The sequence below is a fragment of the Hesperophylax consimilis genome, chromosome 5 (genome assembly GCF_061612785.1).
Source record: "Hesperophylax consimilis isolate HC1 chromosome 5, BYU_Hcon_1.0, whole genome shotgun sequence".
Lineage (NCBI taxonomy): Eukaryota > Metazoa > Arthropoda > Insecta > Trichoptera > Limnephilidae > Hesperophylax > Hesperophylax consimilis.
In genome coordinates this window covers 31,857,163-31,883,634 of record NC_142840.1, presented here as the reverse complement: position 1 = coordinate 31,883,634, position 26,472 = coordinate 31,857,163, and the positions used below count along the sequence as shown (strand labels likewise).

General features: G+C 35.3%; 1 protein-coding gene across 1 annotated transcript in view; it reads right to left on the bottom strand.

The window, feature by feature from the left end:
* Positions 1-24,630, bottom strand: part of LOC149423782 (cytoplasmic dynein 2 heavy chain 1-like) — a 96,168-nt gene extending 71,538 nt beyond the window's left edge. Inside the window, exons 1-10 of the mRNA XM_089631896.1 lie at positions 24,467-24,630; positions 23,401-23,613; positions 22,896-23,145; positions 22,062-22,211; positions 16,787-16,992; positions 16,571-16,686; positions 15,788-15,933; positions 15,531-15,698; positions 13,107-13,265; positions 6,116-6,255 (exon numbers count right to left, since the gene is read on the bottom strand). Of these exons, the coding sequence (XP_089488022.1) occupies positions 6,116-6,255; positions 13,107-13,265; positions 15,531-15,698; positions 15,788-15,933; positions 16,571-16,686; positions 16,787-16,992; positions 22,062-22,211; positions 22,896-23,145; positions 23,401-23,613; positions 24,467-24,630 (1,712 nt within the window). The remainder of the gene's footprint in view (positions 1-6,115; positions 6,256-13,106; positions 13,266-15,530; positions 15,699-15,787; positions 15,934-16,570; positions 16,687-16,786; positions 16,993-22,061; positions 22,212-22,895; positions 23,146-23,400; positions 23,614-24,466) is intronic.
* Between the last annotated feature and the right edge of the window lie 1,842 nt (positions 24,631-26,472).

Below are 26,472 nucleotides of genomic sequence, written 5' to 3'. Positions count from 1 at the left end.
ACACTGCTTGTCTTCTTATTATGTTTCCCCACATGAGAAGTGTATTAGGTACAGATAATGTTGGAATGTACACGCTCATTGTTTCATCTACATTCATACATCAATGGAAGCAAGTAATTTTGTTGGTTTTTAAACAACGCAGTAAAAATAAATATCCTTAAGCCTATTTCTAGGTTTTGTTGTGTGTTTTATATGTACCAAAAATAATTTCAACTATATACAACTCCAACAAAATATATTGAAAATTCAATTAGGATGTTTTTTTTACTGTGCCATTCAACACTGTCTGAGATTTCATTAGGCACTGTCTGTTACCGAGCTAGATTTCGGTAATTCCGCTCATATGTTTTTTTCCTTCTGTCTTTAAGTGCAAGAGAACCGAAGCTTGACTGTCCCAAATCCCGAATACAAGCGGCATGTGTGAACCACGTGCTTTTAACAAGCCCGGAATATTGCTACTCCAAACTTGACTCAGATGTTTGGGTAAGGATTAGAGGTCCTATTCTTTTGAATGGACAACAGACACCATTCAGACGAAGAATATACAGATGGTTTTTGCTTTGCTAAGGTTTTATTATTTTTCAACTGTTTTTGCCTTGACAACGTGTGATTCGTGGAAACATTTGCGTTCGAAAAAAACGAGCCAAAAATTATGTTTTATTTTATCTTGTGAAGTTCAGGCACAAATATTTAAAAAAATCAGATCATTTTATAAAGAATTTATTTTTCCAAATAATAGAATACCCACATCGGAAAATGGGTTCGTAAGTGGCAAATTTTGCAATTTAAGGCAGTTTTTATAGGCCTGACCAAAGATATTAGAAGAACGAGATGTGCTATGCGCAGTTCGTACTGAGTGGAATTGTTTTGCCGAGTGTCGCCGGTTTTATTCACCAATACTACAGCACACCTTCGCTTGCGCTAAGGTATCCGCACTAACACACAGAACAGATTTCTGTGCGTACACGTCCCGATACCGTTCAAAGTACCCTAATTAGGTAGTACTCCGGCTACGGTCCGGCGGCCAACATAGCATATCTCGTTCTTCTAATATCTTTGGGCCTGACACATTATTTTTTCGGAGCTTATAAAAATGCTTGATTATTTCAAAGGCTGAGACTTAGCTCAATAATATTTCTAAGGACGGGTTGTTTCGGAGTATTTGAACAATTCATCAAATTTCAACGTTCATTTTCAAGTTCTGTGAAAGATTTTTTCAAGTTCTGTTTTTATTTCAGTTCTGTCAAGCAACTAGCCTATAATGACATAATTTGAATAGGACTTTCACAGAACCTGAAAATGAATGTTGAAATTTGATGAATTGTTCAAATACTCCGAAACAACCCGTCCTAAATGTTCAATTTTTGAAAACCAAAACACATTTGATTTTGCTTTACTTTGCAGTGGAATTTTATAGGACGCGGAAACAAACTGATACATGAAAACTACTATGATAATGTTATGATCTGAAACCGCAATTAGAGTTATTTTTGATGATGATTTTGATAAAATTACAATAAATAATTCCAGTCACGTAACCATCGAATCCAAGAAGGGATAGATGACATTGCGGGAAGCATTGCGGTCATAAATGATTCTATCAACAATAATTCCTCAATATATAAACATAACATTGTATAACTACGTGTTTGGTACTTAAAATACGTACAAAAAATTATAGAGCACCATTTCTGGAGCAAATGCTGTGATAAGCTTATCGATATCATTTTTGACCCGGAACAGGAACCATTTATGTGTATTAAATTATTTTTATCATTTTTACAAATGGTCATACGCCATTAGAATCAAGCACTAAAAGAATTTAGTATAACGATAGATAAACTAACAATATATTTAATATAAGCAATATTCGGCAATCTATTCAATGTAAATATAGTAAATTAACTTCCGGGGTAACATTATATATTTTTTAATAAAATACTTATATGAAGCTTTAGGAGATGTGTTTCATGTTAAAATTTTAGTATCTGCATTTACAATGACGGAATGCGAAAATGTGAGAATTTTTATAAACACGTGTTCGAAAATGCGAACATCAGTATTTAACTTGAAGTTTATTAGGAAACCCAATCAATTCATTTGTTAAAGGCCTGCAATTCCGTTTTTAACCGGATTACGAATAATTTGAAGAAATTCTTAATAAATAAGCAATATTTTATAACAGTAAGTTTTCTTCGTGTAATAGCACTCCCTGTATAATATTTTTACAATGAAAGACCGAGAAATAATGAATAGGTGACTAATGGCCATTTCACACGACAACGTTTTTCATACTTACGAATTATCTAATCGGGATGAAAAAAGGGACGTGTTCTATTTTAGTAGTTAGTACCGTGAGTAACATGTGTTATTATTACCGATTTTCGCACAGTTCTTCGGACGTTATTTGACGTCTGCCTCCTCTCTTTATTTTACGTAACTATATTACGTGAAAATGATGCATGTTTATTCAGTTTAATATTTAAAATATTAGTAAAAAATACTACAATATCTATTTATTACTGATTTGTTCATGTGTATTACTGTTAGGTATTGTGAATTTCGCGAGAATGTTTGATGATTGACATTTTGTTTCTGCCATCTCTCATTGTTTTACGTAACTATATAAAAATGTTGCATTTTATACTTAAAATATTAATCAAAATTTATGTATTTATTACTGATTGTGAATGTGTATTACTGTTAGATATTGTAAATTTCGGGTGTATGTTTGATGATTTGACATTTTGTTTTAAGGAAATAATACACGAGAACTTTACCTACGTACATTCATTCTCATAGATTAGATCTCATAGATTAAAGAATATCTATCGGTGTTAATTAACTTCATATTGTAATATAAAATTGCAATTAACAGTCACAGACGATTTCATGATTGTTATGTTCAAGGTATTGCCATTTTTTGACGATTTAGTACCTATATGAATTCGTAAGTATGAAAATAATTATCGTTTAGAGCGAAAAAAATCGGATTGGTTCCGATATGGGGATCGGTATGAAAAAAAGTATTGTGTAAGGCAGACATAACTTCTTAATATGTATATGTCGTCTGCGGTGAATTCCCCCCTCGTCTAATAATATCTCAGTTCGACATAAATAATGATTGCCGTGATTCCAAAGATGTCTTGAACTCTCCAACTTGCATTCGTGTTTACTGTCATAGCGTATCTCCGAAAGGGTAGGCAGAAATATTTTTCACAATCGTGAAGCGCAAGATCTCCGTGTATTTTTATTATGAATACTTAATTCGAATTAGAAACAATCGATTATTTGAAGAATCATTTCGTTCTGAAACATTCCAAACCAGAAAAAATAAATATTGTGTCCAGACATTCATTTTCTTAAAATACTTACCCCTTTACTTATGAACGCGGTGTAAATATTACGCAGCGCGTAAGGTCAGAACAGTGAAAAACTTGAGTCATTACCATGGTGTTTTTTTGTTGTTGTTGCCATAGTGTGGTAGGTATACTAGTCCCAACGTGACGTCATCGTTCTGGTATCTTTTGTCTTTTTCATGTTCATATAAGACGCGTGAAAAGGAAGAGGACGAATGTCGATGACGTCCGTATAAGCTTTCGCTGCGACTAGTTTAGAACCGAAATTTTTGTGCGGAAGTTGTAGAGTCCGGGTTTTAAGGGTTCGAGAGATTGTCGAGGGATTTTGAAAGGGGCGAAGATAGCAGTCCATAATGGAGTGTTGATACCGACCCCAGTGCATGACATTGCGGCATGGAATCGGCAGAGGAAGGATGAAAGTAGACTTAGTGCTATAGAGATGAAAATTGTGCGAAAATCCGCAAAGAATTTTTTAAACTTTCAAGAAATCTCTAGTTCTGAAGGTGGTTAAAATTGAAATAAAAGGATTTAAATTAATTTTTTAACTTTCAAGCAATCGCTAGTTCTGAGGTGGTTAAAATTGAAATATACCAATTTAAATAAATTTTTTAAACTCTCAAGCAATCTCTAGTTCTGAGGTGTTTAAAATTGAAATGAATTTTTTAAACTTTCAAGCCTCATGTACAGGGTTTTCCAATAAGAGGTGTTATTTTGATTTTCAATCGTAAAAGATCAATGGTTTCGTTGCTTGTGTGGCACGTAGCGCCGTCTTGTTGAAAGTAAACGTTGTCCAGATCAATACCATCTAATTCCGGCCATCAAAAATCATTAATCATCTCTCGATAGCGATCCATTCACCGTAACTGTTGCTCCAGCCTCATTTTCGAAAAAGTAAGGTCCAATGACTCCGCCGGACCATAAACCGCACCAAACAGTCACACGTTGAGGAGAGAGAGGCTTTTCAACAATAACTCTTGGGTTTTCCGAGACCCAGATGCGACAATTTTGCTTGTTGACGAAGCCACCGAGGTGGAAATGGGCCTCATCACTCAAGATGATTTGCATTTGATTCACTCAAGTGACTTTTAATAATTTCAATGCGTTGTTGAAGGGTGTATCGTTCCATTTTTATTAATTGCGTAGTTTCTACTTGTAAAATGTCAAAAAATGACAGCTTCAAAAGTAACATCTATCGAAATAGCGGGCTATTCAAAATAACACCTCTTATTGGAAAACCTGTAGTTCTGAGGTGATAAAAATTGAAATATACCTATTTAAATGATTTTTTTAAACTTTCAAGCAATATTAGTTATGAGGTGGTTAAAATTGAAATAAAAGGATTTAAATGAATTTTTTAAACATTCAAGCAATCTCTAGTTCTGAGGTAGTTAAAATTGATATATACCTATTTAAGTGAATTTTTTTAACTTTCAAGCAATGTCTAGTTCTGAGGTGGTTAAAATTGAAATATAACTATTTAAATGATTTTTTTTAACTTTCAAGCAATCTCTAGTTCTCAACATACATAAATAATAATCAATATAATTATTCGAATAGAAGGATAAACATATCTAGAAAATGGTGTTGTTTATAATAATAATAAATATGTATTAAAGATTTTTTAAATCCACGATTTTAGCAAATTAAAATTAAAAAATACAAGGCTACGTCCCAAATGTGAAATATAATCAGTATTAATAAAATATATATTCAAACGGACGATAAGACACAACTATAAACATAAAATATAAAGTGCCATCCCAATTCATAGTTTCCAGAAAACATTTTTCCTACAATTTTACATACTTGGGTACCAAAGTAATTAATTATAACGCTGATTCTCCGGGGTAGGCAGAGAGGACAGACTGCCACACAACGTTTTGATTTGCATCACATTGCTTACTTGCTTCAATCACATTCATATATGATATGTACCTAATCTACGAATAAGAACAAAACTCTTAAAATAAAATCACTCGTAATTATAAAGTAGGTATCTGTTGATAAAACGTGGTGAAATAAGAAATAAAAAAAATATATATATACGGGTCACATGCTTATGACGTTCTTATCATATTTTCGTGAAGATTAGGAAGTGATTCAAAATAATTGTCAAAAATACAAATTAAATTATTTAGAGCAAACGTCAAGATAATTGCGTAAAATGTTTATTCAGGTTACATGCTCTAATGAAAAATACCCATTTTATTTTATAAAGTAGCGCAAACCCGCGAAAAATCTAGTTTATTAAAAAAATATTTGCCTCAAGATAAAGCAAACTTTGTAAATTTTATAGACGATCGAAGGAACATCGTTAGTAAACTTAAAAATTACAACGTCTGCCAAAACTTTAATCAAAAGAAATACACATTTGAAATGCAGCACTTAAGAAATATAATTTAATTGATATTACTAAATTTAATATCTTCAAAAATAGTTACACGATAATTTTTTCTTAATGTTGATCGATGACCGAATAGTTTTTCTAGGATTACCTAAATTATATAGATGTGACGTAAAAAAACAATTTACATATCACACAAAACCCTAGCCTGGGGGGAGATTACCCCCCTCCAGAGAGCGAGAGTGTTAGAACAAATAAATAAAACAATAGCGCTAAAAATAAATAAAAGTTTGAACCAGAATCCAAAATACGCAGACTGCAATTCTAATTCCGGATGCCTTAGTTTATATAATATTACAAGTTCATGTAACAAAAGGAATGCAATAAAATGCAAGACATGTCAGTCACTTACTTGCGCTGGATATGAGACAAGGAGGTGAGCGCCCCCCGCAGCTGAGACAGGCGGGCCTCCCACAGGGCCAGCTGGTCTGAGCCTCCGCCGCCGCCACTAACCGCCCGGGCCGATCCTGCCAGGCTCTCATACTCCTCCACCTAAAAGCAATACCGTCCATGTATTTCAAAGTTCGACTGGTTGTAGCAGTCCGTGCGTTTCCAGTCTTACCTATAATACACTGTGCTATTTCCAGCCCCAACAAATAAAGGTATACTACTGATATATTCATTATAACCATTCGTCATTTCTGGTAAACGGTAAACAACGCATATAAAGCCGCGTACAGATATTGGTAACACAACATCAAATGTAAAAAAGGTTGCAACGTTGTAAAAGTGGGCGCATTATAAATAGCCCCGCTGCTGAGAATTCTGTGAAAACTTCTATTTCTGTTTCATTTTTGAGAAAGAGGGAAAAGTGAGAATCATAATTATTATCAACTGTGTGTTTTTGTTCAATACCACCCCCCTCTAATAATCAATTACCTCAATACTTATGTTAAGGTAATTGACCCCAAAGCGTAATTTTGAAAAAGCAGATTACCCAAAGATTATAGAATTTTTATCTACTTATAATTGGGCTTATGATCTCACTTGTAAAAGCTCAAGTTTAAATGAGGCCTTAGAATACTTTTACAATGTAATTTATCAAGCAATCGACAGCTTTGTACCCCTACAAAAATATTACACATTTAAATTCCCTAAATGGTTCGATTCTGAAGTAATTAATCTAACGTACGGTAAAAAAAATTGCCCACAAACGTTATAAATTAAATAGAACGCTAGATAATTATATCGCATTCTCCATTCTGCGTAAAGATTGTACTAGGAAATCGAAAGTATGTTTCAAGAAATACACCAACAATATTAAAAATTCTATTTTAACCTTTTAAATGCCAGTAGGTAGAAGTGTAGCTGTGCACAGCAGGTCGTGAATTTTTAATCAAAATAAATTATTTTTAAATCTTATTTTTATAAATTAAAAACATTACACCTTGAAAGGATATTTAAATGACTTACCAAATTTATTCAATATTCGACGTTTTTGCTTCCCTTCACTTAGATAAACATATTTTAAAAAAAACGGGACATATGTATGATACAGAGGCTCAAAGAAGAGCGAGTAAACTCGCTATTTTTCTATGGCTGGCCTGCTGGGCACGGCCAAGAATGCGAGTTAACTCGCTCTTGGCACAGAAGCGGTTAACAAATATTAATAAATTTTGGAATTACGCTAACTCCTTTCGGAAAAATAACTCTAACTTTCCCGGTACAATGTTTTACGGGAAAAAAGTGGGTCATGACAAAAACGATATAGTAAATTTATTTGCAGATTTCTTCAAGAGTGTATATGTTGAAGACAATTACAACACATTATCTGATAAACCCCAATTTACCGAAAGCTCACTCAACTTGCTTAACATGCATGTGGTAGTAAATGATGTTGTGACTTTTATCAATCAGCTGGATTCCAGGTCGAATTCGGGGCCAGATATGATTCCCTCAATATTACTTAAAAACTGTATTCATGTTCTAGCTCTTCCTATTACTATAATTTTCAATTTATCCTTATCTACAGGTTGTTTTCCTGAAATTTGGAAAAGTAGCTTTATAACACCTATTTTTAAAAAAGGAGATAAATGTCAAATTGAAAATTGTAGACCCATATCGTCCCTTAGCTAACAACACTGCATAAGTCATTTTTACCAACTTTACAGGAGACGAAAAAAACTGTTTATTTTAAAAACTCGGTGGATTTTTTCTGTTATTACTTAATAAATACCCTAGTTAGAGGTTAAGAAATAATTATTTATACTTACTTTAACAATTTACTTTATTTTAACTTTTATTTTATGACTTGAGCTGTGTTGACTGATATTTTATTAGATTTAGGCGGTGTTGCTTGCGGAAATGTTAGGGAATAAGGTATTAAAGATGATTTACAAAGAAAAGTTTTTATCAAGAAATATTTCAAAAATAATTAACAATCGTTATAAATAGGTATTTATAACCTAAATCTTAAGAATAACATTGTTGAGATCAATTGCTTAAAGTTATTTGGTGACACACGAACCTTTAGAGCGTACCTAAGTGGAATTATTATTATTATTTTTTTTATTTTACCATGAAAATATTTAAAACATAGTCTTTAATAAACTCCAACTAAACAAGATATAATAGTAATAAAATTATAAAAATAAAAAAATATACTCGAAATCTCTAGTCTAATAGTTAGTTGCAGTCTTTAGCGATTGCTGTGCGGAAGGTCATCATAAAAAGAGTGGCAACTAGATGTTAATACACTTTTTAGCTCTTACAAATCTTTATACTTCCGATTTGTAATTGGTATTCTAGCTGCATACAATTTCTGCAGGTGATTTATTTGTTTAATGCTGTTAATTGGCGTGGGACGATGTGGTAACGGCTGAAGCTCGTCATCAAAACCAATTTTTTACCAAATTGTGCTATTTGGTCTGTATTCTAGCATACGTACATCTGTGACGACTGGGTCACCTGCTTTTTTACAAGGCCGTATATATTTATAAATTAATTCTTTCGAAAAGTCGGTAAAAAAGGTATAGTCCAAATAACGAGCTTCGTAAGTCATAGGATCACTCCTAGCGGTTTTAGTAATAGCCATGTATTGTTGTGGAAGGTAAATTTCTTTACCTTTTAATTTACACTCTATTGCACTGTGTACGGAATCACATTCCATGTTGGTATGGCCTTTTACCAGGTACTTTTGAGTAATTACAATATTTTTTTTTCAATCGCTAAACGTAATAAAGCATTGCTTAAGGTAACATAGCGATTTTGAGCACAACAGCCATCGGAATATAAAATCACAGGCAATAATTTCTGGCTCAAAACTTTCTCTAGATAGTCTACTAAGCATGAAGCAAAAACAAAGTCTTCAAGTGTGCTATTTGACTCATCGAACCAATAACACATTACTTCTTTAGTTGCTAAATTGTATAATGTAAAATTATGGATGCATAATTTAGTTTTATAATAAATTGCATTAGCTTGAAGATACGGAGCCAATTTTACCGATTCAACATCCTGTGTGAATACATGACAAGCTCCGGACTGTGCAATATCTTTGTCAGTATCTTTCTTCAAAACATGTTGTGCGTATTCTTCATCCGTAATGTTTCCAGTTTTATGACTGCAACAATCGTTACATTGATCTTTCTTCGGGTAGAATAGGCTCAGATTGAGATTCAAAAATAATTTGTCGAATAATTTACGACCAAGGCATTCTCTACCCTCTAACTCACAATTCTCTTGATATGTGTGGTAGAGCTATGTCATGTTCGAGAAAATTGGTTCTAAGTATTCTTGTGATGTTTTAGCACGACAGTAATGCGACGGCATATTTGGAAGACCTGCTAAAAACTTTTCAACATATTTGTGGTCTTCAATTTTCTCTGGATTTCTGCGGTTACTGGTTGAAGTAGACAAATCTGGAGGCATGGCACAGTCTGTTTTTGTCAGCCAATATCTTATAAACGAATCTTTAATGCCAAGAGTGGCCAAGAACATTTTTTTACAGACTTGGTGACGTACATTATCAATCTTGAAAACGTAAGTTCGACTATCAGTTCTTTTGGATGATTTCTGGATTTTTTGTAATTTTCTTTGGTACTTTATTAACATGAGAAGTTATAAATGATCTTTGCTGCTCCCAGTTCATGTTCTTCCAGAAATTTTCAAATAAATATTGCCGCTTTTGTTCGTTATGTTGTCACATGATCTGAGTTTAGATTTCTTGCAAAACACCATCATCACCTGAACTCCATGAATCAATTTCTTCTCCATCCATAGTGTATTTCAATTATTGAGCTTCCTCAAAGAAATAAAATACATTTTGAAACACCGCCCAAGTTAAAAAAGCTGGTTAGTAAACACCGCTTAAGTAAACGAAGATATTCAATAATGATTTCTTTCTATATGAATATTATGTGATAATCAATAAACATTACTGTATTATATAGCTTACCTCTTAATCTTCTATTAAAACATCTTGCAAAGACCTTTCAGCGATAAAACTCACATAAAAATATAATAATCACGGAGCGCGAAGTACTCTTACGAGAAATGTATGACAGACTAACGACTTGTGCGGTGTTGAGAGGCTAACCGACTTGCGCGCTGTTACTACTTTTTTAATTAAGGCTTCTAATTGACTGAAATCTATATCATGTGACCAATGGTTAGACGCGCAATGAGCAGCTCTATCTATCGGCATTAAAATGTAAAAACCGCCAATTTTCGACTTGAGCGGTGTTGTAAGCTATGGGACGATATGTATTATGTCATCACTACCTAAACTTTTAGAAAGATTATATTAAGTAAAATCATGTATCAAATTAAACCAATTATATCAACATTTCAACATGGTTTTATGCCAGACAGATCTACGTCATTTAACTTATTGCTTTACGAAAATTTTATTTCAAATGCACTGTCCAAGGGTCTTCAAGTTGATACAATTTATACTGACTAGCAAAGCCTTTGATACTGTTTCTAATCGCATTCTAATGGAAAAATTAGAACACTTGGGAATAAGCGGCAACTTTCTCGAATGGCTTAGAAGTTACTTATCATACGAAAATTATCTGTAAAAATTACCTCCACAACTTCTTACACTTTTTTTGCCTTAAGTGGGGTCCCTCAAGGTTCCCACCTAGGACCAATTCTTTTCCTACTATTTATTAATGACATTTCACTAATTTTCGATAATATTCACTTTCTTCTATTCGCCGAAGATCTAAAGATGTTTAAATCGATCGGTAATTCTTCTGATTGTTTAACTCTACAAATGAACTTAAATAAATTTTTTGAATGGTGCATCGTAAACAAATTACATCTTAATATCAACAAATGCCAAACGATCAGTTTCCATAGATCTAAAACTCTTTTATTATTCGACTACTCAATTAACAATGCCAATCTAAAAAGAGTCTTTGAATTCAATGACCTTGGAGTTATCTTTGACTCCAAATTACGCTTCTTGAATCACATTAATAGCATTACCAGTAAGGGATTACAAATGGTTGGATTTATTCTCAGAATCGCTAAAGACTTTAATAACATAAAAACTATAAAATTACTAAACACGTCTCTGGTTAGAAGTCAGGTTGAATACAATGCAACCATTAGGTGTCCTCATTTCAACTCTCATTGTTTACAAATTGAAAAAGTTCAAAATAAATTTTTACGTTTTATTAATTTCAAAATTGGTATTCCTATTATTGAACTCAATTATGTCAATTTACGCAGTAAACTTAACTTATCGAAATTATCTGAAAGGCGAAAAATATTTGATCTTCTTTTATTATATAAAATTGTTCATTAAAGGTTAGACTGCCCTGACGCTATAAACTTGCTATCTTTACATATACCTCCAAAATATACTAGACGGAATATTTTATTCTACAACAATAACTTCGCTACGAATTCTGTGTTAGAAAGAATACATAGGTTGGGCAATGAACTAAGTGATGTCGCTGACATATTTAATTTAAACTTCAATACATTTAAAGCCAAATTAGTCCACCACTTTTTAAATGTAAATAATGTATGAAAAATCATTATGTTTTATTTAGATTTTCTATTGTTTGTTTTATACTGTTGTTAAAAATGAAATTTATAATTGTTATTTACTTAAAAGCCCAATAGGGCGTCAATAAATAAATAGATTTTTATTTTTATAACTAATTACTAGAGGTAAAATCCGTAGGCAAAATGAACATCCATGGTCCACACTACAATCGCACCGCTAAGAACCTGGCGTGGGTACTACATATTCCTTAACACTGTTAATGGAATGGTCCAGCCCTTAGAGCAGGTATGCCGAACCTGCAGCTTTATTGACGATATTTTGCAGCCCAAAATGATGTTTTCAGCTTTCTATGTTTTATTGTTTATTTTATTGTTTATTGTGGTATTTTAAGTAGGTACATAGTTATCTATGTCCTAATACAATCCTTATATACATATAATTATGGTAACACATTTAAAATGAATCAATCACATATTTTCTTAATTTAATTTTAAATGTTTTTATGTTTTCTTCTGATTTTATTTCTTCTGGTAGCTCTCCAAATATCTTCAACGCTCCGTACATCAATGACTTTTGACTCTGTGTTTTTTTCCTGAAGGGGATTTGGATTTTGGTATTCATACAATTTTATGAAATTAGAAGTTTCTTGTTATTAGACCTCGGACTGTAGATGGGGGTTGACTGTCGATGATCGAATGCAACCGACCTGTTTTAATAAGTGGAGGGTGAGGGCAATAGTGCGCGTGTATAGTGGAGAGCGAGAGCTAGCACGCCGTTAAACATATGCCATTTAAAAAAATTATAATGTGTCAAGAGCAAACAAATGGAAGATGCAGTATTTTCACAAGAATAATATTTCTGTGAAAATATGAAGAAGCATCGCCATACTGAAATTTGTGAAAATCAACAGAAATTTTTTGAAAACCTACTGAATTCAGATAAAATCTACCGATATTGATAAAAATGTACGGAAGTTTTTGAAAGCTCATAGGTCTTGGGGAATTTTTTTGTAGACACATCATTTTTCTTAACCCACCAAATGAGAGAGGTTAAAGGAAGGCTAACTTGTGTGCTTACGAAAGAAGGGTTTTTCGAAACCAGTAGACAATTAAATCAATAAAGTGGGTGACAAATGTGACAAACAAATGCCAGATGACGGATTTCCGTAAACAATACTGGCGGTAATTTCATAATAATAATAATAATAATAATAATTCCTGGGCAAGGGGAGGTCGGGCCTGCAATGGACGGAGGCCTCTGAAGGAGCACTGGAGGCGTCTTGTGGAAGAGATAAATCCCAAATGATGATGGTTGAAATAAAGTACTTAGGTAACTATAATAGTTGTACATAACATGTAATAAATTTAATTGGAATATCTACCTTATTTAAGATATCCTTGTAATCTTTGATGATTGGAACCTCTTGCCCTTTGCTGTCGATATGTTTCACTATCACAAATCTAGCTCCTGCCAGCCAAAGCTCCAGTTCAGCAACGGCTCCTCTAACAACAGCTTCTTGGGACGCAGATGACCAAATTTTCTATAGAAACAAGGAATTAAAATAATAAACCAACACATTTATAAGCAACAAGCATTTTAAATAATTTAAGTAACTAACAACTAATCATCCCGCCGATTCTCCACAGGGGTAGAAAGAAAAGAAGCACGGCCAAAGAACTGGATCTTGATTCACATTCACTCTCACTCATACATTGTCTCATACTCGTACATACCCTTCTGTTATTCTGACTCTTGACCAGTGGCGGCCGGTGGTCAAAATATGTGGGGGTTCACCGGATTACAACATTAAGTCATAAAATAAATTAAATAAAGGTACATACGTATTTATAAAGAAGTTCTATTCTCCGCTCATTTTGTTTAGCGAAGACCTCTATGATTCTCGTGTTGAAATCAGGCATAGACTGAATAAACATTTTTTCAATGCTTAACACTGATATTGCGTTCAGTCTGTCCTGGCTCAACGTTTTTAAAAATGATTTTATTCTTTTTAACGTTGAGAAACATCTTTAGCTTTCAACTGAGGTCATCCCAAAGGTCATGAATGGTGAACACACGTTTTAGTAATTTCACAGTCTCGGAAAAGTCTTCTAATAAACAAGTACTATAAAAAAGTTGTAAAATTGATAAAGCGCCGTTAGCTTTTGAAAAATCGTCGCGGGCGTAAATTGCACAGAGTTCACCTTCTAACTGAACTTTATTTAGGAAGTCATATGTTTTAAGCTTCACATTGAAATCATGTTCTGGGAAATTTGACCTGTATCGATTTTTATTAACTAGCTCATTATGGTGTTTAACTTAGGCACGGTAGACTGAATCCAATCGCATTCTTATGTCAACTTTTCCTAAAACCTTTAAGCCCAAAATTTTTTGTAAATATAAATGACAAGAATTATGTTTTTTTTATTTTTTCAGAAAGGTGAGTTACATCAGTAACACCGCTGATTGTCCAAACTGAATCAACATCTTAAATTAAATACGGAAAACAAAATAAACTATTCAATTGATCACATCCACAGAGCCATGAAGCTTTGTTATACATTTTTTTGTTAAATGATCGAGTAAACTTCTTCGATCCAGATTTGCACTCTTGTTTTATTATCAGTTCAGGTTTAGGTGAACCGGCATTTTTTATTATCACTTCGTTTTCAAATCTTGACCTATTGTTCTTAATGTATTCCACATTCAAACTCATTCCTAATTTATACGTTGAACAAACACAAAGTAATCATAAATTAGTATAACCTGCAATTGATATGCCTTATTAATAATTGATAAACAAGATCGATATAACCTGCAATTAAACTTCAAAACTTTCGCAGAGTAAGAAAAGTTTTAAATGCAACAGACAATGCCCGGCAAGCGCGAGTACTGACGAACTGATAATAAGTAATCTGACCATCACTCATCTCATAATGACAAGTTTTATCTTGTATGCTTGTATCGAAGAAGCGGAACATTCGCTGAAAAATAGCAGATGGTAAATTGAAACAACGATTTCGACAATAATATCAAACATACGCATTTTAGTTTAACTTTCTTCTGAATAAACCGTTCCTTCTGATGTGGTGGTAAAACCCCGAACGCCGTCCTTGATATGGTATTATTTGCAAAGAATAGTATGCACTGGTATGTACCCACGCTTTCGAGTGTTCCACAGAATATGCGACAAAGCAGTTAAATTTTGGATCGCAATCGAAAACGAACTGCTACGAACATAGGCACAAGTCAAAGTCGGTCTGCAAGTTAAGCGCGCTTAATAAGTAGGTACCTTTTGAATGAGATATTATAACCGAACCGAGTTTCGTATTGTGATTAGCCATGTCGGAAATCTTGTTGGTTGTTCGGCGCTCGGGAGCACATATTAGCTGGCCGCCACTGCTCTTGACATGACCTGACATTTGGTTCACTTGATCGTGACATGTCTTGTTCGAGCATCACTGACTTCTTCTACCTGTCACATTCGCAACATATATTCTCCTTACACTCCTTTCGTCCTTCATTTCTTAATTTTACTCATTATGTTGACATCATCAGTCTTACATTCTTTGCGAATCTCTACATTTCTCACACAATCATATGTGGTTTTACCACACACATGCCTCAGGGATTTCATTTTCACAGCATTTAGTCTACTCTGTCCTTCCTCTGCCAGTTCTGTGCCTCACTGCCATACGTCAAGGTTTTTGTTAGCGCCAACCGTGTTCAGTCATTCATTACTGGAGTATTCTGCATTTAATCTTGTATCATTATCCCTATCAGCCTTTTAAATAGTGTTAGTATCTACCTGAAGTGATTTGGAATTAATTTTGATAGTGCCAGCCACGTTTAGGAGGTCACCGAGCATTAACTCATCTGCCGGTTTATTAGTAATCCCCAGCAAAGAGTAAATTTCTCTCCAATGCCTGTCCGTGAATTCCGTTCCTCTCAGATGCTTCAGCGAAGGAATTATGTCCTATAAGATTGAAATAATTAATTGAAGATCAGTGATGAAACAGCACAAATATTATCCGGTAAGGATTTGGATGAAACATGTTTTCATACCTTGAATTGATTTATTTCTTTCTTGATAAACAATGTTACGGCAGTCAAAGGCTCCAATTTTTGACTCCATTCACCTACAAATTCATCTAAGCTGTGGAGTTTCTTTTGGAATACAATCCATTCTTGAGCACTCATCGATTTGTAAGCTACAACAAAATAATTACGTTAGATGTAAATTTTTTTTAATTAAATTTTCGTTTAAAAATCTCAAATTAAAAATCGCTAATATTGTCTTCAATAATTAAATATTACAATGTGAGGTTTTACTCATTAAGTTATTCCATAAATAAATATTTATACCTGCCTTTTATGCCTTGCAGAAAAGTCAATAGATGTCACTAATAAAAACAGGATATATTTATCCAAGTCACTATCTATGTTGCATTTAGTTTGAGTTGAATCTTGTGATCATACATAAAAATGTGATTGTAACAAAAAAATGTGTGGTGAGAAAATGAAGATAATGTTGGTAGTTATTATTTTAAATATGATACAGTTAAATATGACCGAAGGAAATAGGATCCCATTAGCTCAGTTGGTAGAGCAGCGCCCCGGCAAGGCGAAGGTCCTGGGTTCAAGTTCTAGATGAGACTGTATCTGATTTTCTGTTTTAAATTTTTGTTTAAAAATCGCAAACATTGTCTTCAATATATAGTAAAATCGGCGATCAGCATCATTTATGACATTTAACCACTGATCCTCGGCTCTTCAGCATTCAATCAATTTTAAGATGGGATGGTTGATCAGTCGTCAAATAACTAGGTATTTTTAATTGAAAATTACCTTCATTGAACAGATTGAATGGTTCCCAGAAAGAAGATTCTTCAAGCATTTTTTTCTCAACTTCTTTCCACAGAGGTTTTTCATCTAAGTCAAAGTTAAATTTCTTGCATTCAATTCTGAAAAAAGATAATATTATGTAATATATAACCGTGTATAAAAAAGAACATAATGCAAATTTTTTAATGGACACACTCTATCAGTTGGTAAAAGTTTTACATCATATTTTCTTTGTTTTCCTTGAAGTTATTCCAGTTCTGAAGAGCCTCTGTGACAGACTGGTGTTTCCCTTGCAGCTCCACAAGGGTAACATTGTTTAGCTGGTCTGCTTTTGGTTTTGACTGCAACCATCTTGAGTACCAGACCTCCAGTGATGAATACAAGTTGGACCATTCGCCTAAGAGGCTGGACTTTACCGACTCGGCCTGGAAATTAAAAATTAATATATTTATGTAAGCACAGCACTCTCTCACTAATCCGCAACTCCTAAAACAGGGCAAGTTTTTTGTGCACACATACAAAATATTCTAAAAGTTAAAAACAAACAAAAAAATCACCGCCATCAATCTTTCGTAAAATTTCTATTTTTTGGTTTAAAGTTAAGGTGTAAAACTTAAAACTAGGCATGTGGTAAGAATAATGAATTTGACATAATACTGGCCAATTATAGAGCTCGATTTTGTTCTTTCAAATGGTAAAATTAACGAATAATTATAGTAGTTGTTGGATAACTGAGAGTACTGTTAATTGCATCCCATGAAAATAAGTTAAGATTTTATAAATAATAGCAATGATAGCTCTGCTCTGCAGGTTTATTTAATTTCAATTGCATTTTTTTATGTGATGGTATGAGTATGAAGGTAATGGAGAGGGGAAGGAGTTGTGGAATGGGAAGGTGGAGAAGTATCTTACTCTCCAGATTTGGTCACCAGATACGGCTAAAGATGTTGAATGAAGACTCTAAGACTGGAAATAATGCGATGCATATGTTAGTCGCATAGGGCAATACGTAGGTGAATGAATGAAGGAACTGTAGTGGAACTCTGACGATCAGCCGCGCGCGAGTCACTTCGCACCATGTACGAGGACCATCCGTCTAGCTCGTCAGCGCTACGTCGTCGGTCGACCGACGCGCTTACTGTCTGCATAAAATACTTAATTCAAAATACTTAACTCTAAATTCGACTGTTGTGAACTCCTGCAACTTATAAACATACATACACCCACAGTAACAACACGACAAAATACAATATTCTACAGCAGCACACATAAGCGTAACTACATTGCCCACTCTCCGATACAACGACTTCACACCATGGGAAATCATTACTTGGGTGATGTTGACATATTCAATACCAACTTGGCAAGTTTTGTGGATCATTTAAAACATTTATTTCAACAATACTCCTAAACACATCATGTAAACCAACAAATAGCTGTAATTTTCTGTTTTTGTTTCTTGTGTTTGTATGACTTGTTACATAGCTTTTATCAAATGTAATTTTATTCTTATTTTTTATGTTTGAAAGTATTTGTCAAATTAAAATTATACTACCAACCATGTAAAAGCCCTCTGGGCGTTAAATAAATAAAAATAAAATAAGAGAGTTCAGTGCGGAGCTGATGGGAGTGCATGTGCACAGTCTTATAAAATGAATATTAAACAAAACAGGTTATTACTGAGTTACATCTTTGCCCTCCTCTTTGGGACTTATCTTAGTAATTTATACAAATATCGGGATGCTAAGCTAAAATGAATCAATGCCTCAAGCATGAAGTGTGTGAGGCATTGTTTCCAGATTTTTATGAATACAATATTAACACACTTCTGCCGGGAAGGTACTAAAGGTCTACCCATTCGGTCGATTGATGCTTAACCCATTGGCCTCAAACGACGCCGTCCCGGCGTGTGTACGGCGATGTGTCTTAAAATCAAACGACGCCGTCCCGGCGGGTCTGATGTCTGTCGGCTTAAAAACGAAAAAGGGATACATATTGACATCTGTGTTTAAAATTTTAAATGCCAATCGCTCTGTAGATAATTAAGCATTTATTTCGTAGTAATTGGCAGGACTCCGTTTATACAATTTTTTCCTGGTATTTACGATTGAAATTTTGTTATATTTCAGCTTCATTGATTTTTTTCAAAATGGCGTGTGGTTCGGGAATTGACAAGCTTGTTCGTAAAACGCATGGTGGGCGGCTAACAAGAGCCCAAATGGCAAAAAATATATATTATGGTAATAAGTATGATTAATGTACAACTTTTCTTAATCCAATTATAAAAAATGAAGAAAAAAAATTGGTTTTTGAAAAAAAAAATTTTTCATATCCTCTTTTAATCATATTATTATTTTTTTCTAAACAATGCATACATTTTTTACATACCTTGATTCATTGCACAAGTAAATTAAAAAAGATTGTTTCGTTTGCATGTTTAGTTTAAGTTATGTAAGATTTAGTACACCACTGCACTTTAATTGCATTGCAATTGAATTGCACTGCACTGCACAAAATTAATTCGGATGTGAAGGCTAATTTTTTAGCCAAACAATTCGGATGCCAATGGGTTAAGGCTGGGAAGGGTAGTTCTACCTTTTGCGCCGGCCTCATTTCAATGGCAAAAAATACGGAAATTATTCAATGTTTTTATATTAACATTACATACCAATCTCTTTATAAAGGTCCCAACTATATGTAAATAATTATCGAATCGTAATGCAAGTCTGTTTTTTATATTTATTTTCGTGCCTTTCATTTACATCTGTATTTCAACAAAAGGATAGTAAATTTTTTGTTATTGTAATAATTCAATTCCTGGAATTAGGGTTTTTATGACTGTGAAACCCGATTCGAATCTCTTTCTCTGTTCCGCACCTACTCAACTCCTATGTGCAAGCGAGCGAGAGATGTCGGGCGTATTTAAATAAAGTAGGTATGGCAAAATACCGATAGGCGGAGAGTAATAAACATATTACAAGGTTAATTGAGTTACATTTCAAATAATATTCGATTTTCGTTTAGTACTTTTATGGCTTGGGTATGCTGAGTTACTACGTAGAAATTTTTTAATTATTTTCGAAGATACAGCGATTTAAAACAAATTAAAGAAATTTGCGCAGGACCTTTATTTTAAACACCCTCCTTAAATGGGGGGAGAGGAATAAAATGACCTTCGCTCCCCAGAAGACAATGGGTCTCCTGATGAAGGGTTCTTTCAGTAAGGAAAGAAACCCTACCATCCGTATGGGAGACACTAATATCAAATTTGTGGATAACGTCAAATACTTAGGTGTCACTCTAGATCGATCGTCCTCCTTTCTGGCTCATGTCAAAGATGTATCCAGCAGGGCTCAGGCGCTTTTCCTGAAGCTAAGAAGAATCTCCACGGCTGAGTGGGGACTTCGCAGACCGGCTCTGCACGCTCTCTACAGGGGGGTATATGTTGCGCAAGTCTCATATGCTGCCTCTGTTTGGGAGCACCGCCTGGATAACTGCTTAATACTTCTAGCTCTCAATAGGGGTCAACGCACTCGATCCCCGGCAAACCACCTTGGTGTCGTTCTGACACCGGGTGGACCAGGAACTCTCCCAGGACTGCTCCGAACGATGAGAGACCTGTCGCTCAAAGAGTGGCAGGTCCGTTGGGATAGGTCGAACAAGGGAAGATGGACCTTCTCCTTCTTCCCTTCAGTTAAACTCAGAATGGAAGGGGCCTTCCTCAAACTGGACCATCACGTTACGCAGCTCCTTTCAGGACATGGGGAATTCAGGGGAAGGCTTCACAGCCTTGCCCTGTCCACCCACCCCAATTGCGCTTGTGGCAATAATTACCAGTCGGCCGAGCACATTCTGTGGCACTGTGAGATTTTGAAGGATGCCAGAGACGAAATGATAGAAGGTCTGAATGTCCCCATTAGACCGGTGTGGAACACCGATCTTGTTTCTAACAGTGTGAATTTCGAATGTTTGAGGAAGTTTACTAGGATCTGGGTTGAGAGATGGCCTGTGCTTAGAGTCGTTGACTAGTGTAATAATTGGGAACCCCCGGTGTACTGCTCCTGCTCCATGACTTATTCTTTTACAACTCTTTCATTATTGTATATGCTATTCAGTTTTTCTTATTTTACTATTCTTATCTTATTTCTTTTTCTTACTGTACCAGCTGTTGCAGATGATTTCCATTCGTTTATATTTTGTTTTTTGTTTTTTTTTAACTAACTTAATTTTAATTCTTATTTTCTGTTTTCTTTTCATATGTTTCTTTTTCCCTGTCTAAGGATAACACACTGTTTTTCTTTTTACAGACACTGTAAGCACTCTTATATATTTGTGTTTACTAATTATCTCTCTTACTTCTTATTCTTATTCAATACTTACTGTCCTCTCTACAGACCATGCAGATCTTATTTTTACACCTTTACTTTTGTTTTTACTTATTTACCGTTGCCCTTATGTGGCACTTTTTGGATTGATTATTGTTTTTCATTTTTCCTCTTATTTTCTCTTCTTTTTGCATGTATTTTTTCCGGTTTTCTTTTCTTTTTTTTTAGTAACAGCAACGAGTTTACAGGCGAGAACTGAACTCCGTTGTCTGTTTTGTTTTGTTTATTTTCCCCATTAGGGGTTGGATAACGGGCCTCGTCCCCGCATGCACGACTGGAGCTTCTTATTATTCTTTCTTACTGGGGACTCCGCCAATCACCTGCGCCACCCCTGATGAGCGTTGGTGGTCAGAGGGGTGACTGTGCGGGCTGGGGTAACCTCCACCCTGCCTCCGACCTCCTGACGCTTCTTTCCCCTAGGTTCTTTAGGGTTTTATCCCTCTTTTTCCAATACTTATCTTCAGGGCACCACCGGGTGGTCGGCTAAGGGGTGTGGAAGTCCTGACCTGCACCAGTCGCCCCAACCACCACCAATTTCTCAACAGGACAGCCAGTCGTGGTTCGGCGAAACTCCCCCGTCACTCTATTGTTTTCTTTACTTTTATGTGTTTACAGGTACTGGAGTGTGGGTCCCCTCCACTAACTATCTGCCTGACACTTGAACTTGATTGTTTTGTTGTTTATTTTTCTGTGTTGTCCTTAGTTTAGTACTTGTAAGCGCTTGCATACCGCTTCATAACACCGTATGCGGGGACATTGAAGGCCTAGCTTCATTTATATAAATTGTAGAGCCGTTTATTCAAAAAAATTAGTTTCATGCGAGAGCTCCGAAGGGGTGACCATAAGTCACCTATACCGGGGTGGGACAGGGTGGGTGTACCTTCAAAGGACCTTTATTTTCGCCCGGAGTCAGGGTAGCACCAGTGCAAAAATACCCGGCCAAAATGTGTTAATAAAAACAACTTGATTAATTGAAGACAATCATGCTCGGGCGACATCAGCGAGGCACTATGGCATCATCGCGTAGACTGATAGTCAGAGACTTGACGTACGCGACCGATGTACGCATGGCACAATATCAAAGATGAATAGTAAATAAAGATTGTTACCTGATGTATGATAAGCTGTTCATGATTTTGCATAAGTGAAGTAAGATTCTCCCATTGCTTGGCTAGGTGATCTAGAGAGCGAATCCGTTCACCGCCCCAGGCACGAACCATACTCTGCTTCTTACGCAGGCCTTCGAGAAGCGAAGCCATCTGTGATGCATGCAATAAAGTAGGTACAGTTAGATAAGTAGTCACCACATAGCTAAAATAACATGTACTTACTTTTTTATAGATAAATCAACATATCAAAGCTCCATAGCTCATGATTGAAATGAGTTGCGAGCTAAAAAAATATTAGTTAACAACTTAGACATTCAAAACAGGAAACTGTACGAAATTTCATGATTTGAGATTTCTCAAGATTTGAAAGTGTTTGCTGTTTCAGAAACAAATTTAAAAGTAACTCTTCTATGAATAAGAAGATCCTTTTGATTTCATCTTCTCCGAAGAGAGCTTTATTAAAGTCCCTGTAGAGAACAAGAACTGGCAAATTATTTCAATATTCTTTTTGGCCGCTGGCAACCTTTGAAAGTTGGCAACTCTACCTCGTGCCGTCAGCTGTTCAACGAAACCATTTTGAATTCATTCGAGATCTCGTGCGCCTCGTTGACAGTTGATAGTTATTTCTTTTTCTCTACATTTCCGATAAATTTACTGATAAAACTTGTAACTTTAAATGAACAATAAAAGTTCGATTGTTTCAGTAATTGTTTTAATTTATGGAGTCAGACAAAATATGGATATTATTGCTGAAGGTAAGCCATCGATAAACACACACATATATACGCACTTCACCCATCCATATCCCATTTGAAAACTGTGAATCATCTTTACCTGAGATTCTTTTTCTTTGAGAGTGTGAAATTCTTCATTAGCCGTCGCCAGTTCTTTGGCATTCTTAGGAACATTTTTTCCTAGGGTGTTTTGGGCTGTGAAAATGTACTCCTCCAAGACTGTGGTGTCCCTTTGAAGACTGGCCTGCAGGGAGGTGGTGAGGGCCACCCAGTATCTGCGGTTGTGTGCTTCTAGTTCACTCCTGAGGGAGGCGCTGCTAATCCAGATCCAATCAATGCGCTCATCTTCCCTAGACAAATAAAAATATAATTATAAATCAACAGAGACAGAGAGAGGATTATTATTAGTACAATCCGTCCAGGTCTGTCAATTGCAGGCCTATGCAGAAATAAGACCATAAGACCTTTCCTCCACAGGGATACGCAGTTATCCGATACTTATGTTGCAAAATAACTTGTCCCGCACAGTTCGTTTATGTAAAAACATAATTTTTTTCCTTTAAAATCAGCCCACCCTGAAATGTTAAGAAATTGGGTATACTAACATGGGTAGTTTGGCGATGGCCTGCCCCAGGGCCTTGCACTCGCGGAAATTACGGTCCCAGTCCTGGGGGTGTTGCAGGTGCATCTCACACAGGCTGTCCAGGTCCCCTGCGGCCCCCAGGGCCCCCCAGCGGCTCCACCGCTTAGTGGACTCCTTCACCTTCTCCAGGGTCTTTTCCACCTCTTTTAGGGCGCCGCCAATCAGCCAACTATTTCTGAATACACACATGAATAATATGAACTATAAAGAAAACATAATAAAATATATTCAGGTGTAATAATAACCTCGAAAAAGAGCAGTAAGCTTCTTTGCAAGACCAGTGGTTCTCAGTTTCTTTTTCTTGAGAAAGAGTCGAAACTCGCATACCCCTTCTAGCCAAAATATCCGTACCACACAGTGCGTGCGTGTACCAAACCTCACATACTTCTGAAGGTATGCGGACCACTAATTTATTGGGAACCACTTTTCCAAACCCACTTTGTCACTCAAATTAAACTTTATTTATTTGGGTTTTTTGACATAAGAACAAAATAATGTATACATAGTATATTTCAATCTCATTCCATAGTGGAAGATATTTCCAGACTTTAGTTGCTGCGACAATTGGAAACTATTCCAAAATCTATATGAATTCCAAAAAGCCTCCCTAGTAATGCTTCGCTCTTGTGCACACCTTCATAGACACGCTATGGATTTTGATGCACGCAATTGTTGGAACGCAACTATGGCTGCAACTATTGCCGCAACTAAATTCTCTCATATGCAGCCTGCCATAGTATCTTCTTGGTGAGAGACTACCATTCAGAATAATAGTAAAGTTGCTTGAAATGGCCAAGATAATATGCTTAGCAACCAGATCTGAGTAGCCTGATACTCCCCAAACCTTCCACTCTCTATACTCCTAGTCCTCCCCTAATTAATTTCACCTCACTATAGTCCTTAAATGGTAATGCCACACTTCCACTGGCTTCAGATAATGGGAACTCTTCTATCACTGAGACACATACAAAAAAAAAAAAAAAAAAAATCTGGATGGAACTAAAATTTTTGAATACATGGAAAGTTACCTTGGTACGATAGCCGCAAAGATAGATTCATTTTCCGAGGAAGTTGTCACAAGGCCTACAAAGTGATGCGGCAAAGCAATCAGCTTGCGCAGTTGCGCGTGGCAACTCGCTCGCAGTTCTTCCAGAGGCGGTTGCAAACGTACTTCTTGCTGTCTGAAATACATATCGGATAATGCTTTGTAATTCATTATTGATTAAGGTATTCAGAATACTTTTTTCATACATAATATAGGATATTGAACATACCTGAAAATGAGTTCAACTCTCGTAACAGTCAAATGTGCAAGAGGATTTATCAACGTGCTGCGGTATTGATGTTCCAAAGATTTGTACAGCTGAATGTCCCAGTGAGTTTTCCATACTTTATTGTTGGTGTAAGCTTTGGCTTCAACCTAAAAGAGTATTCATTTTTAAAAGTTTGAAAAATCCACAATAATGGATGATTTTTAAATGTTGCAATTTATGTTACCTTATCCACAATATCTCTCATTTGCCGAACTCCTTTCTTCCAGTCATTTTGCTTTTGGAGTAATTCGGTGTCCATCAGTCCCATCACAATATTCCTCATAGCAAGATGTTGATTTGTTAAATATGTATTCTAAAAACATGTTTTTAATTACAGAGGACAAAAAAATAATGGTAGTGATAAAAGCTAGGTAAAAACAAAACTTCAATCCATAACATAGTTATACAACATCTATTTTCAAAAAGGGGGATAAAAATGAAGTAAATAATTGTCATGTATGGTAATTAGGTTGAGTAGTTAATCGGTAGATGGCAGTATACATAAAGCCTACGCCAAGGCCCGCCAGATGACGCTAGTGTATAGCAGGTACTAGCGATAGATATTATTAGCAGAGCGAGCCCAGAGATTTACCTACCCTCGGGTAACGAACAGTTGTACAGCTAGCCACACAGATTATTGTAATGTAATTAAATAGTATTATATTAAGAACCTTTTACTGATTATAAGATTTCCCAACACCCGAAGTCTGCTTAAGTAAAGGCAGATATAACAATAATTATAGACCAATATGCATAATATCAACAATTCCAAAACTTTTCGAGAAGCTGATTCTGGATAAACTAATTGACACAATCCAAGACAGCTATATCCTTAACAGCATGGCTTTATAACCGGTAAATCAACACTTACCAATCATGTCCTCAAAATTTAATTTCCGATGCAATGGCAGACCAGCTTCAAGTCGACCCGATTTACACTGACTTCAGCAGAGCATTCAACAAGGTTTGTCAAGCTATTCTTATAGAAAAACTATTTAAAGCTGGAGTTGGTGGAAATATTTTGCTTTGATTAATAGCCAACTTTTAAATGGAAAACTTAGTATTAAACTAAATGGGGTATTATAATGGGAGTTTTTTTGCATCCAGTGGTGTACCGCAAGGTTCCCATATAGGACCTGTTTTATTTATCTTTTTTGTGGACGACACTTGTAGTATTTTTGAAGACGTCAATGTACTTATGTGTGCAAATGATTTGAAACTTTTTAAAGTAATTCAACGAACGACTGAACGATTGTTATACTCTCACGGCGAACTTGTTAAAATTATTTGAGTGGTGCAGCGAAAACAAGCTCTACCTTAATGGTAATAAATGCGATTTTTATGAGAGAGACCGTGAAACTCGATTCGAATCTCTATCTCTGTTCTGCACCCACTCAACTTCTATGTGCAAGCGAGCGAGAGATGTCGGGCGTATTTAAAAAAAACAGATATGGATAAATACCCATAGGCGGACCGTAATAAATATATAACAAGGTTAATTTAGTTGCATTTCAAATAATATTCGATTTTCGCACCGGTGCCAAAGGAATACTAGTTTTTTGGAGCACCTTCCATCAAAGTAACGGTAGCAGAAACACAGGGTTCCAACCTGATATTTACGTTCCAATGATTGGGAACTGTCTGTTAAGATATGGGAATCAATAAACAGAATGCCCATTTTTGGACAAAGCCACAAGTCTGATCAAGGTTTTAAAGTGTTT